This window comes from Lactuca saligna, chromosome 6 (assembly GCF_052625555.1).
Source record: "Lactuca saligna cultivar CGN05327 chromosome 6, ASM5262555v1, whole genome shotgun sequence".
NCBI lineage: Eukaryota > Viridiplantae > Streptophyta > Magnoliopsida > Asterales > Asteraceae > Lactuca > Lactuca saligna.
Window position 1 is genome coordinate 67047859 of NC_136422.1, and position 17775 is coordinate 67065633.

The 17775-nt window shown below is 38.1% G+C and overlaps 3 protein-coding genes across 3 annotated transcripts; all 3 read left to right on the forward strand.

Moving 5' to 3' along the window:
* Positions 1–273: 273 nt before the first annotated feature.
* LOC145002683 (uncharacterized) lies at positions 274–4502 on the forward strand. The gene is made up of 5 exons (XM_078961903.1): positions 274–1282; positions 1327–1565; positions 2622–3643; positions 3712–3895; positions 3978–4502. Exons 1-5 carry the CDS (start codon positions 274–276, stop codon positions 4500–4502), a joined length of 2979 nt encoding a protein of 992 aa, XP_078818029.1.
* A 4747-nt stretch (positions 4503–9249) lies between these two features.
* Positions 9250–9771, forward strand: LOC145002684 (uncharacterized). The gene has a single exon (XM_078961904.1). The coding sequence runs from the start codon at positions 9250–9252 to the stop codon at positions 9769–9771; it is 522 nt and encodes a 173-aa protein (XP_078818030.1).
* A 1794-nt stretch (positions 9772–11565) lies between these two features.
* On the forward strand, positions 11566–12630 carry LOC145002685 (F-box protein CPR1-like). Its single transcript, XM_078961905.1, has one exon. It carries the CDS (start codon positions 11566–11568, stop codon positions 12628–12630), a length of 1065 nt encoding a protein of 354 aa, XP_078818031.1.
* The last annotated feature ends 5145 nt before the right edge of the window (positions 12631–17775 follow it).

Genomic DNA, 17775 nt, shown 5'->3' on the forward strand with positions numbered 1-17775 from the left:
AATCATGATTGATCCCTAAAAATCTGTCAAAGGGAATCTTTATTTTTAATGTGATTATTTGTATAGCTAGCTTGCCTAGATTAAAGCTCTTTCCATGTTTATTCTTGTCTATAAATTGTAGCCATGAATGTAATACAGATGCAGTTTTCAGTTTAAATTTCAAATTCTCCTTGTTTTCATGGTATCAGAGCTATGAAACCTCTGCCGGCTAAAGTTTTTGCTGCAAAATAACCATTTGTGATCATCTTATTCTTGATTTTTTTTACCACCATAATGTCGGGCTCTGTTGAATCTTCAAACCCAAATTCATCTCTTTTTCCACCATCTGATATCAATCGCTCTCTTCAAATTACCCAACATAAACTTAATGGATTGAATTTCCGTGAATGGTTTCAATCGGTTCTTCTTGTCATCAGAGGGAAAGGGAAGACCGGGTACCTTAGCGGTGAAACTAAAGCCCCGGACAAAAAGGATGCTCACTACAAAGTATGGGAGGCAGAAAACTCCATTGTTATGGCGTGGTTGGTTAATTCTATGAAACCGAATATTGGAAGAACCTATCTCTATTATAACACAGCTCATGAGATCTGGAAAGCTGTCCAAGAGATGTATTCTGATCTTGAAAACACCTCACAGTGTTTTGAGATTCGTTCAGCTCTTCGGAGTACCAACCAAGGAGCACGATCGGTTATTGAATACTACAATGTTCTAATAGAACTGTGGCAGGAGATGGATGCGTTTTACAACATAAACTGGTCATGTCCTCAAGATGGTACTCTTCATGCAAAAATGCTTGAAAAAGATAGAATCTTTGATTTCCTTCAAGGTCTCAACAAAGAACTAGACGAAGTTAGGGGCGGAATCCTTGGCACCAAACCACTTCCCTCTCTTCGAGAAGTATTTCCAGAAGTTCGACGAGAAGAAAGTCGCAAGAAGGTGATGTTATATACCCCAACTAGTATCGATGTTGAAGGTTCTGCCCTTGCTGCCTACAAATCAGAAGGACAAAAGAATTGTACGTCTTCAAACGCCAAAGTCTGGTGTGAACACTACAAGAAGCCGTATCATACAAAGGACCAACGTTGGGGCCTTCACGGAAAGCCCGCAAACTGGACTCCTCGAAGGGTACAATCCAAAACCGCATCCGCACATGTTGCAAAGACTTCACAAGAAAATAGTTCCTCTCCCAGCCCTTTTACAGCAGATCAAATGGAAGTACTCAGGTCACTCTTACAATCCACCAGTTCATCCTCCACTCCATTAGGTAATGGGGCACAACAAGGTAAACAAATACCTTTTTTCTGTTAAAAAATGGATCATTTGAAGAATGGATTGTTGATACTGGTGCTTCTGACCATATGACTGGGTGTAAGAATTTACTAAAAGACTTTAAACCAAGCAGTAATTCCATTACTGTAACAATTGCTGATGGAAAAGTCTCTCGTGTTACCGGAATAGGGAATGCTATCTATGATGATTTAAAACTAAATTCAGTTTTATATGTGCCAAATCTCCGGTTTAATTTAATGTCAGTCATTAAACTTCTTAAAGATCAAAACTGTATAGTAACTTGTTTCCCTACACATTGTGAATTTCAGGAGCAGTCTTCGGGGAAGATCATTGGCATTGCTAAAGAATACAATGGTCTCTACTACTTCACAGGCTCTTCATCCATGACCATTACCCTAAACACCTTTCTCTTTCTGTTACTTCTGAGTCTAATGTTTTGTTATGGCATCAATGTTTAGGACATCCAAGTTTTGATTACTTGCGTCGTTTGAATCCAAATTTATTCATCAATAAAGATTGTTCTGGGTTTCAATGTGAAAGTTGTGTTCTTGCTAAACAAACCAGAAATACATACCCAAGCCATGCATACCAACCATCCCAACCATTCAGTATTGTTCATAGTGATATATGGGGCCCAACCCGTACTCTTAACATAAATGGATCCTGATGGTTCATCACATTCATCGATGACCATACACGTGCTTGTTGGGTGTATCTGTCAAAAAACAAATCTAATTGTGGTGAAGTTTTTAAAAAATTCCACAAGCATGTAGAAAATGTGTTCCAATCCAAAATCCATGTCCTTCGATCTGATAATGGCGGAGAGTATTTTGCTAATGATCTCAAAGCTTATCTAACTTAACATGGTATTCTCCACCAATCTTCTTGTACCAAAACTCCACAACAAAATGGAGTGGCTGAGAGAAAAAACCGCCATCTTCTTGAAGTATCTAGGGCTATCATGATAAATTGTCATGTCCTTCACTCTTTCTGGGGTGAAGCTGTGCTTACTGCTGCCTATTTAATTAATAGGCTTCCTTCAAAAGTTCTTGATTTTTCAACCCCAATACAATATCTTCAAAAATGTTTCCCTAAACTCAAAGTTCTAAACTCTCTTTCTCCACGTGTCTTTGGGTGTAAAGCCTATGTTTACAATACAAGTCCATCTCGAGGGAAATTAGATCCTAAAGCTATCAAATGCATTTTTTTTGGGATACTCGTCAGCTAAAAAATGATATAAGTGTTATTGTCCATCTTCAAAAACGATGTTTGTAACTTGTGATGTCACATTTTTTGAAACACAAAGTTTTTATCCCACTACATCTCTTCAGGGGGCAAACCTTAGTGAAGAAATCCATTGGGATCCCTCAATTTCCCTTCCTGTGTCATTATCCGAGCCTATTTCTACATCCCCTATGTTATCTTCAACACCACCAACCATTGAGGATCCTGGTCAAGGAGAAGAACCACAACAACCCACATTCAAAGTATACTCCAGTAGGCCACGACCTGGTAATTGCCAATCATCATCTCCTGAAACATCTACTATAGAAGAAGCTCAAACACATGATCTTGATGATCTTGATGTCCCTATTGCTATTCGGAAAGGGGTTCGATCTTGTAGATACCCGATTTCAGGGCATCTTTCATACAACAAGTTATCTTCAAAATACAAGGCCTTTCTCTCACAAGTGGATAAAGAAGTGATTCCTACAAGTATCCATGAGGTCCTACTTGATCCGAAGTGGAAGAAAGCTGTCATGGAAGAAATGAATGCCCTTAAGGAAAAAAAGACTTGGGAGGTGGTCAAAACACCTGAAGGAAGAAAGATAATTGGGTGCAAATGGATTTTTTCAATTAAAGTTGGTGCGGATGGAACCATTGAAAGACACAAAGCAAGGCTAGTTGCGCAAGGGTACTCCCAGACCTATGGGATTGATTATGAAGAGACGTTTGCTCCCGTGGAAAAATTGAACTCCATTCGAGTTCTTCTCTCTCTTGTTGCTAATCTAGATTGGGAACTACACCAAATGGACATAAAGAATGTATTCCTCAATGGAACACTAGAAGAAGACATATACATGAAACTTCGTCCAAGGTTTGAAGAAACTAAGGGAATGGATCAGGTGTGTAAATTGAAAAAATCTTTGTATGGTTTGAAGCAGTCACCACGCGCATGGTTCAATAAACTGAGCTCAGTTATGAAGCAATTTGGGTACATGCAAAGTCAAGCTGATCACAGCTTATTTATAAAACAATCTAGTGATGGTAAGAAGTCGATATTACTTGTGTATGTAGACGATATGATCATCACTGGGGATGATATTCACGAGATTGAGAACTTGAAAAGAAGGTTACATTCCATGTTTAAGGTTAAGGACCTTGGAAAGTTACAATATTAATATTTGTGTCCCAACGAAGATATGTTCTCAATCTTTTGAAAGAAACAGGAAAACTTGGATGCAAACCAACAAGTACTCCTCAAGAGCGAAACCGGACATCTAAAATCAGCAATAATGACCCTCCAGTTGATCGAGAGCAGTACCAACGCCTTGTAGGTAAGTTAATTTACCTATCTCTAACACGTCCTGATATTGCATACAGTGTGAGTGTAGTAAGCCAGTATATGCATTCTCCCACAAAAAGACACTACAAAGTTGTTCAAAAAATTCTATGGTATTTGAAAGGCAAACCTGGAAAAGGAACATTTTTTTAAGAAAAATGAACAACGGAACATTGAAGGGTTTGTTGATGAAGATTGGGGAGGCTCAACTGATGCCAAGTCAACAACAAGTTATTGTACTAAAGTATGGGGAAACATAGTTACCTGGAGAAGTAAGAAACAAACTGTGGTAGCTGGAAGCAGTGCTGAAGCAGAGTATAGGGAAATATCTCAAGGAATTTGTGAGCTAATCTGGATTAAAAGGCTGCTGGAAGATCTTAAAATAGATGTTGATGGTCCAATGAAGTTGAATAGTGATAGTAAACCCGCAATTGCAATTGTCCATAATCCTATTCAACACGACAGAATGAAGCATGTTCGAATAGATAGAAATTTCATCAAGACTGAAATAGAGAATGGTACCATCAGTCTCAACTATTTACCAGAAAAGCAGCAGGAAGCTGACATGTTCACTAAAGCATTGCTGAAAACAGATTTCGAATGCAATGTTTCCAAGTTGGGAATGTGGGATATACATTCACCATCTTGAGGGGGAGTGTTGGAATGGAAAGTCAAATCAGAATCATGATTGATCCCTAAAAATCTGTCAAAGGGAATCTTTATTTTTAATATTATTATTTGTATAGCTAGCTTGCCTAGATTAGAGCTCTTTCCATGTTTATTCTTGTCTATAAATTGTAGCCCTGAATGTAATAAAGATGCAGTTTTCAGTTTAAATTTCAAATTCTCCTTGTTTTCACGAACTTCCGTCAAGAAGCTAAAATCGGAACTCTGAGGATCATACAACAATTTAGTCATTGGTGAGGATCAAACAACCTTAGGAACTTATCCACACAATGTGATTGGCGGTAATGAGAACTATGTCGATGGAAGAGGGGTACGATAGGGGTGGGCCATTTCGATCAACAACAACACCAATGGGCTGTGGAAGCAATGTGGAAGCAATATGAGGCATTGTAAACCAATATAGGAAGGAACTTCCACCAACAAGCTAAATCGAAACTCAGATCTTCGGTGAGGGTCATACAACCCTAGGGATTGACCCGCACAATACGATTAGCGGTAACGAGAACCGTGTTGATGGGAGAGGGGCATGATTGGGGGTTGGCCATTTTGATCAACATATGGAGATATGATAACCTCCTATACGAAAGTTAGAGGTAGCATGGGGATAGTTGAGGACATTCAAAATATTTTCAAAGGATGAACTCACAGCTAAAGGGCAAAAGGGTTATGCTTCAAATGTGATGCAAAGTTCGCACCAAGCCATCAAGTAGTGTACTGAGAGACGAAGATGAAGAAGAGGATCAGGAAGAACCGTCTAATACAAACTAGGATCATTCTCACTTAGATACAATGGAAGTCACATTAAATTCGGTTATAGTGTTAACGCCCACATAGATTATGAAACTACACAAAAACATGGGCGGTCTTGAAGTGGTGGTACTAATTGATGGCGGGTAACTTCGTCTCACAAGGCATTGCATGAACTACGGGTAAAAAAATTGATTCTCGTGTTTCACGATCTACTAGTCGTAGATGATTTCTTTCCTCTAGAGTTAGGTCACCGATGTAATATTAGGTATTAAATGGATGCAAACATGGGGGATATGATTTTAAATTCGAAAGATCTTACAATGACATTATGGAAGGGAAATGGAGTGTTACATAGGTTGGAGATCCGAGGGTGTCTAAGAACCCAGTCTCTTTCAAATCATTCTTCAGGTTGTTATTACATTATGAACAAGATGTGCTTATAGTATCACCGAATTGGTTAGCATCGGAGGTTACTGAATCGAGTGAGGCTTCCGAGGACGTCAAGGCCCTTATCGAAAAATTTGACGACATGTTTAATCTTCCAGGCGAACTAGTTCCCCATATGGATACATCTCGAACTTTAGGAATTCTACCCGTTTCTTATTATAAATCTCTCATGATGTATATCATTCTCAGCCGTTCATCTTATTCGTTGGTGTTGTCATCCTCATTGGTATTGTTCTTAGTGCCGACCTTCTTTACTATGTGATTTGCTACAACCCTATCCTTTATCTTCATAAAAAATGACATTCATTATAAATTTGATTTTGTTAATATTGGGATTTAGCAAATTATAGGCCTTAGATTCAATCAAAAATCCAATCCTAAGAGTATAGGATCTATGCTCCCATCATGAAGCTTCATTCTCTATTGTTATGGTACATGAACATTTGTTAAACAACCAAATACACATAAATATGAAACATAAGGGTGATTACTACTCCACGCTTTTTCAGGATTGATATCTATCAAAGTTGTATTGGTAGATCTATCCATAAAATAGTTTTTTAGTTTACTTCTTCCCAAAATCTATTTGGCATTCATTGTTTGATAAAACAACTCCTAGCCATTTAAATAATGATCGTTTTTTTTCGTTTAGAGATTCCATTTTGCTAGTCAATGTAAGCATTTGTACGCAAGTTTTATTTCTATTCCCTTTTCCTTACATGTTTCCTTAAATTCATCAAATCGATTTCAAACCTATGTTATATCTTAGTAACTTCACTAGAAAACCTGTTCCCTTCTTAACTAATTTCTTGAAACATTTGAAGTAGTAATGTGTCTTAATTTTTCTATATCAAAAAGATATGCCCAAAAGTTTCTACTAAAATCATCAATAAAATTAAACTTGTGACTTTTATTATTGTTTGACGTCATTTGTAAAGGTCTACATGTACAAGTTCCATGTACAATATAAGTTCCACAACCATGTGTGCCAAAACATCTCAATTGTTATCCTTTTGTGAATGGTGATCAAGCGGTCTTCTTTGCGACTGGGTTGAGGTTGTGATTCAATAGACAACATAAGCATACTACTTGCACCCATTAAGGTCTTAAAAATAATCAAACCTTTGTTGGGATGAAAAATTTTACACATTTCTTTTGTTAGGATATCTTGACCACTTTCTTGTATCCGTGACATAGTAAGATTTGTTCCTCGACTACAAAACATTGTACATATCACAAACAATATGATTGATTCCATTCAATTTGATCATAGCATTACCTTAAGTAGGCGTGTTCGTTATTATTTTGTTTCCAAGTTTAACTACGATCACGTGAATTTGAGAACCATGATCAATTTCCATTCATGTGGTTCGAATATCTCAAATCATCTAACCATCCATATCCTTTCTTAACTTCGTCTATGTAGGCCACTAGAAGTAGTTCACTGTTAGGGTGTGAACACTTGATCAAATTCAATGGAGCATCTAGATATTTCATTGGGGCATTTGGTATGTTAATGGAGCACTTAGATAGGGATGTCAAAAATTCTCGTGGGACACCGATCCCATGTTTGAGGTATTTGTTTAAAAAAGTGGGGGCAAGGACGGGGGTGAGGGTAGAATTAACCCCCGTTTTAACTTCAGGGCTGGGGTGGGTAGTCACGTCCTGAAAGTCTCATGGGTCCCGTTAAGATTATATATATATATATATATATATTATTTTTATGAATATAATACATAATAGCATGATTTTTAGATGTCAAAATTCAGCAAAAAAACAAGTTTTTAAGTTTCCATTCTATTGTTTTTAAGATGTCATAGTATTTTTGTTTTTAAGATGTAAAATTTTGTTATAAAGAACTATTTTCTTTTCCAAAAAATAGTTACGTTTAGCCTAAAAAAGAACTTCATTTAGCGTAAAAAAAAGCAACATAAAATAAATTGGGGGTGGGGGCGGGGCGTAATTTAGGAATTCGTGGGGCGGGAGCGTGGAAACATGACAATTTAGTGGCGGTGGCGGGGGATGCAACCCCGGATCCGTTTGCCCCCATTGAGATCCTTACACTTAGATATATGTGTGAGCATCAAGAATCAACATTGAGCACTTGGAGCTACTGGGTACATGGAGCCTCTGGGATAGAGCACATGGAAGCTTGGGTGAGCATTAGTGTCATATGTTGAAGATGCTCAAGGAGGATGCTCATAATCTGAAGATGCTCATCGACGGTCCTCATGGACAATGGCCATAGATGATGAACTTAGGATATCCCCTTCATGCACTAATTATGGATGAGCCATAATTAGCGAGACCCATCTGAATTAGGGTTTTTCATGCTTGCCTATAAATAGGCTCATATCCTCAATCATTATTCCTTGTGTGATTGTGTGTGTACACAGTAATTTCGAGAGAGCAATCATTGTGAAGTTGAGTGCACATCTTTTGGAGTAGTTACTAAGCAAGAAAGATTATTTTCTTTTGAAAGCTCAACTGAGATTTAACATTTATGTGTGATTATAGTTGTTCTTGGAAGTTTAATAAAATCTTCTTTCTCTCGTTCTCCCGTGGACGTAGGTCATCTCAACTAAACCACATTAAATTTTCAAAAGTTTAATAAATATAGTGTTAAGTTTTGAATTAAGTTTTTTCAGAAGTTTTATTCTGCAAGTATGGTTGATGTTTGTTTGACATTTGTCTAAAGTGCCTAACTTTTTTCTGTTGTTATCCCAACATTCACTTTCTCCTCCTTCCTCTTCATGATGTCGGTATAATTTGTCTCCCTGTTCCAGTGGATTTGAGTCTTTTTATTATCCCTATTTAAAGGGTAGTCATTCATGAAATAAGATATGCTGGAATTTGAAAACAATCAATAATGTAATATTAGGTTAATAGCTTAGTTTACTCTCTTACAAATAGGAGGCTAGGTTACAGGGGAGTTCCCGGCCTTTTCAAGCACTAGCACTGGTCCTGTCATGAGGTCTAGATCCTGGGTCATAACAAATTTGGCAATAGAGGCGCTCGTGATGTCGACACAACAGGAAGAACTGATGAAGAAATTGGAAGCGTTCATGATCCAACAAACACAAAGCAATTATGATTTGAAGACAAGTACCAATGATTTAAAGGCGGCTATGACAGCCTTGCAGACCAATCAAGCAGCGATGGAAGAGAGATTGCAAACCCTAACCCAAAACAAATCCAACAGACAAGAAGAAGAAGATGAGAGTGTGGACAAGATGTTCGAGTCTGATAGATTTGATGACCCATCAGAATAGGTGCGTGGAAGAGGACGTGGCGCCACCTTTGGTGCCAATCCAAACAGTAGGTTTTCGTACCAAGGAGGATTCGCTGGAAGAGGTAAGGGTTTGATCTAGGAAGGTGCAGGAAGAGGATCAAGTAAGGCTTTTGAATCATGGCGGACACGTGAACCCCAACCTTTCAAACACCATTGGGACTCCTTCTAACCAGAAGGGTCAAACAAAAGGGATTAGGGGGAACCAAAAAACTGGGAAGAGATGGAAGATATGGGATACCGTAGGGGAAGAGTATCGAGATTCGCCAAGATGGAGTTTCCCACATATGATGGGAAGGGTAATCCAGTCGAACGGCTTCAAAGATGTGAAGAATTCTTTGAAGAACAACAGACCCTTACTGAAGCTTGGGTTAGGCAGGCCACCTTTTCACTACAAGTTCGGGCTAGTGGGTGGTACCATAACCTACAAAGGATGAAGACCTTCTTGAATTGGTTTGAGTTCTCAGAAGAGTGCAAAATTAGGTTTGGACCCCCGATGAGCATGAACCCGTTAGGCGAGTTAACTCGATTAAGGCAAACAGGCACGGTAGAGGACTATTGTGAAGGATTTGAGTTTCTGCTAGGGCGAACGATGGGTGTGACTCTGGAGCAAAGTATTTGGCATTTTTGTGCAGTTTTGACTAATGATATTCGTTACGAAGTAGAGTTTGCTAGACCCACCACACTATACTATGCTATGAACCTAGCTAGACAGATTGAGTTCAAACTCGCGGAGGAGGGATGACCAAGGAGTTTTGGAGCACCTCTATTAACCGGGAATCAACCCTGGACAGAAAGAAAAAACCGAGAGTCAACAGGTGGTGGAGCCGGAATAGTGAAATCTGAAGTGTGGAACCTGGTTTTGAAATGGATTACAGCTACAGAGATGGCGGAAAGGCGAGCAAAAGGATAATGCTTTAACTGTGATGAGATGTTCTCGATCGACCATAAGTGTGTGAAACTGTTTGGTATCATGTTGGAGGATGTAGAAGATGTTACGTGGGATGATCGTGGTGTTTTTACCAACACGCACCCAGGTTTTGAGCTTGCGGACAAGCTCAATGCAAAGGAAGGGAGTAATGTTATGAATCATACTTGATAAGTATGCAAGTTAATAGATAATAAGTATTTTATATTATAGGAAGTTATCTTGTTTCCGTTTTTAATTTTGGCAATTAGGATCTTTTATTGTTTAAGTCGATTTTAGAGTTTTTGTTTCCTGATTTGAGTATTTTGTTTATCCCTATTTAAAGGGTAGTCATTCATGAAATAAGATATGCTGGAATTTGAAAACAATTAATAGAGTAATATTAGATTAATAGCTTAGTTTAGTCTCCTGCAAACAAGAGGCTACGTTACAGTGGAGTTCACGGCTTTTTCAAGCACTAGCACTGGTCTGTCAAGAGATCCACGAGGTCTACATCTCGGGTCATAACATCTTTCTTGCTTACTAACTGCTCCAAATGATGTGTACTCAACTTCACAATGATTGCTCTATTGAAATTACTGTGTACACAGACAATCACGCAAGGAATAATGAATGAGGATATGAGCCTATTTATAGGCAAGCATGGAAAACCCTAATTCAAATGGGTCTGGCTAATTATGGATCATCCAGAATTAGTTCATGAAGGTGATACCCTAAGTTCATCATCTATGACAATCGTCCATGAGCGTCTTCAGATTATGAGCATCCTCCTTGAGCATCTTCAACATATGACACTGATGCTCACCTGAGCTTCCATGTGCTCTATTGATCCCATTCCCAGATGCTCCATGTACCCAGTAGCTCCAAGTGCTCAATGTTGATTCTTGATGCTCACACATATATCTAAGTGTAAGGATCTTAATGGGGGCAAACGGATCCGGGGTTGCATCCCCCTCCGCGCCCCTAAATTGTCATGTTTCCACGCGCCCGCCCCCCCCCCCCCCCCAATTTATTTTATGTTGCTTTTTTTTACGCCAAATGAAGTTCTTTTTTGGGCTAAACGTAACTATTTTTTTGGAAAAGAAATAGTTCTTTATAAAAAAATTTTACATTTTAAATACAAAATTAGTATGACATCTCAAAAACATTAGAATGGAAACTTAAAAACATTTTTTTTTTTTGCTGAATTTTGAAATCTCCCTATTCCACAACCTCTACCAACTCATGATAAATACATGTTAGTGGACATTTTAAAGGAAGAATAAGAGAAATACTCAAGAAAGAAGGTATGCCATTAACACTGATTTGAGTAGTTATAGCAAAGCAATTATCAAAGATCATGATCTAGATGGCATTAGTGATCTTATGGGTATTGAACTACTAATCATATATGGCAGGTTTGTAAAAGCCATCTCAGTAAATGAATCTCTCTAAATGGTAAAGTATCGTGATAATAATTTCATCATATCATGTTTTGCATTTACGAGTGTTGATAACTAAAATCCCTAATAAATACACCATAGAAATAAATTTCTCGCTATCGTGTGGGTACACCCCTCCCCCCCCCCCCCACCCTTTCTTTCCTTTCGGATTGCCGACTCTAGGGTTTCGATGGCAGAGCTTCACGGTGATGTCCTTCCGAATATACTGAAAAGATTGAAGGTGGGGGATCTAATCCGCTGCAAAAGTGTGTGTAAGTCTTGGGAAAAATTGATCACTGACTCTGGTTTCATTAAATTCCATATGAACTATAGTTACCAAATTGATTACAAAAACAATGATATAGACAGGAGGATTGTTATGTCAAGGGTCTCTTATCGCAGCGGGTCGCGTGTTTGTGATGTTGATGACAGATTCTTTGATGATCGCGATTTTCATCTTCTTGGTTCTTCCAATGGACTTGTATGCATCTCTTCTTTTGCTTCTCAACTTGTAGTAGCTAATCCCTCAACTAGAGAGGTTCAAACACTACAAGAGCCTCAAATTCTTGATACGAAGCATTTATGTTGGGGTTTTGGCTATGATTCATCTACGGATGATTACAAGGTTGTATTAGGGTTCCGTAAACGTGTTGGTTGGACATGTTTTCAAGTGTTAAGTTTGAAATCAAATGTTTGGAAACTAATTGGAGATGTAAAGTATTCGTTTCTTAGTAGGATTGGTATCTTATGCAATGGAGCACTTCATTGGATTATGAAAGATTCTTCATCTCCAAATAAGAAGAGAGTCATTGCTTCGTTTCGGCTATCTGAAGAAAAATTTATCATAACTCCCCAACCTGATGATGAGCGATATGAATCTGGTGTTGCTAGCTGCCCAAATATGAATTTAGGTATTACCCAAGATTGTTTATGCATATCTCCTTGTGATGGGTTTAATGATAACTTATGGATGCTGAAGAACTACAATGGAAAGCTGTCTTGGGAAATGTTTGAAAAGGACTGTGATATGAACTTAGCTTTACAATGCTTGAAAGAGCAGGAACATTACATTCCTAACAAGAGAACTTTGTGTCGTGATATGCTGTTCTACAAGACTAGGGAGTATATTTGTGCCCCTATCTATATGGAGAGTCTTGTATCTCCCTATGTTAATGGGAGGCCAAAGAGAAAGACACAAGAGAGTAATAGAAAGAAGAGTTGTAAGGTGCGTTCATTTTGTTTATCATATAATTAATACAAACTGTGGAATTATATCTCGATTCTGAATTCTTATTAATGCTTATGATGATTCCTGTACATCCCTAAAAAACTTTGTTGATCTTGGCCTCATAGCTCAATCTTCATGTTTACTCATGGGATGCTCTCATTTTCTTTTGTAATATATGAGGTCTGCAAAAGGACATTATCTATAATTTAAAGTTTTGATCATGGAGCATACTTAAGTTTACTAGCATTCAAGAGGCTAAGAACTCTTCCTAAATTCACTTATATTCTGTTGTGACCAAAGATACCAACTACTAACACTAACCACTCAACTAAGCCTACCTAACTGATCTAACAGTAAAAAAGACCTTATTGCCCTCACTGCTCTACTTAAGCCACAACTAACAGGACGAAAGGTATGCCTAATAAGAAGTGTAACAGACTCATTACCTTCACTCAGTATACATTTGGCCTTCATTTATTTGTATTCTTGCAATGCACTTCAATTGCAACTATTATTTACTCTTTCAGTCTGGTATATATAATGTTAACTGTTCACTGACTTCCCCTTTTGATTTCTCAGTTGATTAAGTGCGACCCTATGCTTCCAGGAGCAAGTGGCTAAGTTTGAGGTTGTTGAAGCAGTTTGGATGACATGGCATTGCTTGTTCTCTCTGCCATAAAGATAGATTCTGATAGTTTTTAGTATCTTATGTTAATAAATTGTGTTTGATGGATTTCAAAAACTTGTGTTTGATGGATTTCAGAAACGTATGTTTGATGTTTTTAAAGTGTGATGAACTCTTACTTTCTAGTAATATTGTTACTTTACTCTGATCGTAGAATTCATACTCGAAATCATTTCAACTACAGTGTTTTTTTGTTCATTTAATTCAACATGCCAAATCAAATGCTCTTAATTCACATCAAAGGGTAGTATAGTATTTTTAAGTATGTCAGGAGCAAAACAGGCAATAAAAAAATATTATAGGGATGGACCAAGTTAAAAAAAAAAAACCATTAGGGACCAAGCGTGTAGATTATCAAAAACCTCAGGGACCATTCGTGTAATTTATCCAAAACAAAATAATAAAATATGTGGGTCACGAAGAAATTTAGAAAAAGGAGGGTTAGTATTGCAATAGTTTAATTTGAAGACAAGTGTTTGATGAAAAATCTGCACCGACTTACTTTGGATACGCATTAACTGAGCTCTAGTTTACAACTGTTGAGCTGTGTATAGCTTTATATAAGATGATACCTTTTTAATAATAAAATTCCTAGTGTTTCTTCGTAATCGTGCCTAAAGTTCTTCCTAATCGTCTCTTCATATGCGGCTGTACTTTTTTCTTCTCTGTTTAATGTGTGAGCATAGCTCAGACGCCATTGGTTATATATATAGCGGGTAACTGACTAAATTTGAAGTGGCGAGTTTTGTTAGAGAATGTGATGGATCATGGATATTCTTCCCATTTAGTATCTACAGTCATCATCCTGACCTTACGATATCATATATGTTCAAAATTTGAGTTTGAGCATTGAGTCATGTTGGTATAATGGCTGTTGATTGAACCATACATGTGTGCTCGTTTGAACCGATAGAGAACTTTATGTTCTTTGTACACTTTTGTCTCTGAAGCCTTTACTTCGAACCCTTGTGTTTGCTTTGGTACACATCTTCATTCAGCTTTCCATCTAGAAACAGAGATTTGACTTGTAGCTGGTACATAAACTTGTAAATTAAATAATCAACTCCATACCTCTATGAGTCTCTTTTTTTGCAACTAATAAGGACTTATGCATCAGCTTGGTCTTATGGATTCACTAGTTTTAGCTCATTTTGGCAGCCCAACTAATCTCCATTAGTGGTCTTCTTAGTCGACTTGATCTCATGCATCCATCACAACAATTCTTCAATTCTTCCTTTTAAAAACCTCATTGTATGAATTTGGATTAGAATTTTATGCCATAGTCATGTTTACTCTAACATCTTCCATTTCATTATCCTAGTCATAATCACTCATCAGGAGGCTGTCTGGTTCGTCATTTCGAGTCTTTGCTTTCATTAACCTGATTCATCTTGCAAATTTGGACAAGTCTATAAGCCTCACCAGAAACAGGGTTATTAATTAATAGGGAGATTTGTCTTTTTATTGTCTAAACGTCACTGTTTCGATATGTTTCCCTATGAAGAGGACTGACACGGTGTCTCCTTGATCGTTTCCGAAAGGAGGGGACATTCCAGGATAATACGATTATATTATAAATTTCGGGAAAGAACTTCCATCAAGCAGCTAAAATCAGAACCTAGATACATGGTGAGGGTCATACAATCCTAGGGCTTGACCCACACAATGGGATTGGTGGTAATGAGAACTGTGTCAATGAGAGAGGGAACGATCGGGGCATGGGCTATTCCGATTATCAGCAACACCAATGGCTTTTGGAAGCTATATGATGCCTATGCAAACCCAAGGAGCTATGGAAACCAACGATATGAAAGTTGGAGGAGGCATGGGGGATAGCCATGGACATTCGAAAGACTTACAAATGTTGAACTTGCTGCTAAAAGGGAAAAAAGGTTATGCTTAAACTGCGATGCCAAGTTCGCAGGGGGAAATTCTTACCCTAACGGGTCCTATAAATAGCCTAGTGGGAAAATAAGATGAAGAAGAGGACCAGGAAGCAAGGAAGGAAGGAAGGAAGGAAGGAAGAACAGTCTGATACATAGAGATGTAAAAGAGTCGAGCCGAATCGAGATTCACAACGACCCATGCTCGTTTAATGCTACTAGAGCCCGAGCTCGAGCTTGTAGAACATATATGAAGCTTGGGATCGGCTCGTTAAGGCTCATTAAGGCTCGTTTCTCCGTAAAGCTCGCTAAAGGTCGGGTCGACTTGTTATTTTTCATATTTTATTAATATATAAGTAATAAATAAAATATATAAAATAAAAAGAAATTATACAAAAACTCGTTTAAGCTCGCGAAATTAGACGAGCTCTTAAGTGTAGGCTCAATATCAGGCTTGTTTGTTAAATGAGATTTATTCTAGGCTCGAGCTCAGGTTCGGGCTTGTTATGGCTCGACTCGTTTCGAGTTTCTAACGATTCAATCCCAAGTAGCTCGACTCATTTTTTACATCCTTAGATACAAGCTAGGATCATGCTCACTTGGATATGGTGGAAGTCACATTAAACTCGATTATATTGTTAACGCCCCTATACACTATGAAAATACATCAAAACATGGGCGGTCCCAAAGTGGTGATACTAATTGACAGCAGGGCAACTCATAACTTCGTGTCACAACACTTGGTGATATGTTAAAGGCTATTAGTGTCGGGTAACAATGTAAGGAGTAATGTTTGGTAATGGAATGGTGTAAGGAAGCAAAGGCATTTATAATAAGATGATTCTCGCATTACACGAACTACAGGTCGTAGATGATTTCCTGCCACTAGAGTTAAGCATCAGCAATGTCATACTGGGTATTAAATGGTTGAGAAAACGAGGGATATGATTGTCAATTGGAAAGATCTTACCATGATACTATGGAAAGGGAATAGAGTGTAAAGAGTGTTACACTCGTGGGATATCTGAGCTTGTCTAGGACTCCGGTCTCTTTCAAATCATACTTGAGGTCGTTATTATAAGAACAATATGAGTTTATTGTACAGCTGAACCGGTTAGCATGAGAGCCAGAGGTCACCGAAACAAGTAAGTTTTTCGAGGTAGCCAAGGCCCCGATCACATAATTCATGAACGTGTTTAATCTACCAGCTGGACCACCGCCCTACCGTAGTAATGAACACATCACATTACAACAAGGAACGACCCCAATAAGCATACAACCTTATTGGTACTCCCAATGCGCAAAAGGACGAAATCAAGAGATTACTACATGCAATGCTAGAAGTTGGTATGATTGTATGATTCAACCTATGATCCGTCCTAATTCCATCCCGGTATTAGTGATTAGGAAGAAGGATAGTAGTCGGAGTTTTTGTGTGGATTATCAGGCCCTGAACAAAGCAATCATACTTAGATAAAGTTTGGATACACATATTCGACGAATTACTAAATGGGTTGCACATGGGCACTATCATTTCGAAAGTGGATCTAAAAATCGGATGTCATCAAATTCACATGAAAAAGAGGACGTACCCAAAATTGCTTTTTGTAACTACGAGGGACACTATGAATTCTTGGTAATGCCATTTGGGCTAAGTAACACACAACACACAAACCACTTTCTAATCCTTGATGAATGAGGTATTTCGACCATATTTATATAAGTTCCTTCTAGTATTTTTTGATAATATACTAGTATATAGTCAAACCATGGAAGAACATTGAGACCTCGAAATCGTTTTACATCATTGAAGGAACGTCACTTGTCTGCAAATAAAAGGAAGTGTTCACTCACATAAGATCATAATATAAGATCGAGGATCGAGGGCACATATTGTTTCAAGGGAGCTAGTGGATGTTGACCCGATCGAGGTCACAACGATGTTAGAGTGATTGGCTCCCAAAACGTTACATATGTTTTGGGTTTTTTTTTGGACTGACTGGGTACAAAAATTATGTACAAGGTCTGGTAAGATTGAGTGGCCAGTAACTGTAACTAACCGAGCAACTGAAGAAAGATAATTTTTGTTGGATTGAGGAGGCAACATGTGATTTTCTACAACTCCCACTACTAGAAAAAAAGTTTTCCTTGACAGACAATGTATGTCATAGATGCATATACATGACAGACAAATGTTTGTCATTGAAAGCCATGTCATAAAGGAAAATGACAGATAATGAGAATATTCATTTGAGTCTAAGACTTCCAGAGACCTTCTTGTTTCTCGAATTATAGTAATTCTACCTGGTTTGTTTTAACTAGTATCAGAGCACCAAGAAATCGAACCATGGGATAGAAGAAAATCGATAGCTTGGAAGTAGAGTTCATCAAGTTTAGAAGTGAAGCCGAGGAAAAATAGAAAGAACACAACTAGAAGATTGAATAACCCCTCCGAGCCATCAACCACTTAACCACAGAGGTGGGTAACATGCCTACCAAGGAAGAATGCGAGCGACACATGACGAAAGACCATCTGTACGATGATTTGGGATTTCCATTATCTTAGAACGAATCGGGTGGGAAAAAGCAAGAAGGCGAAGGTGC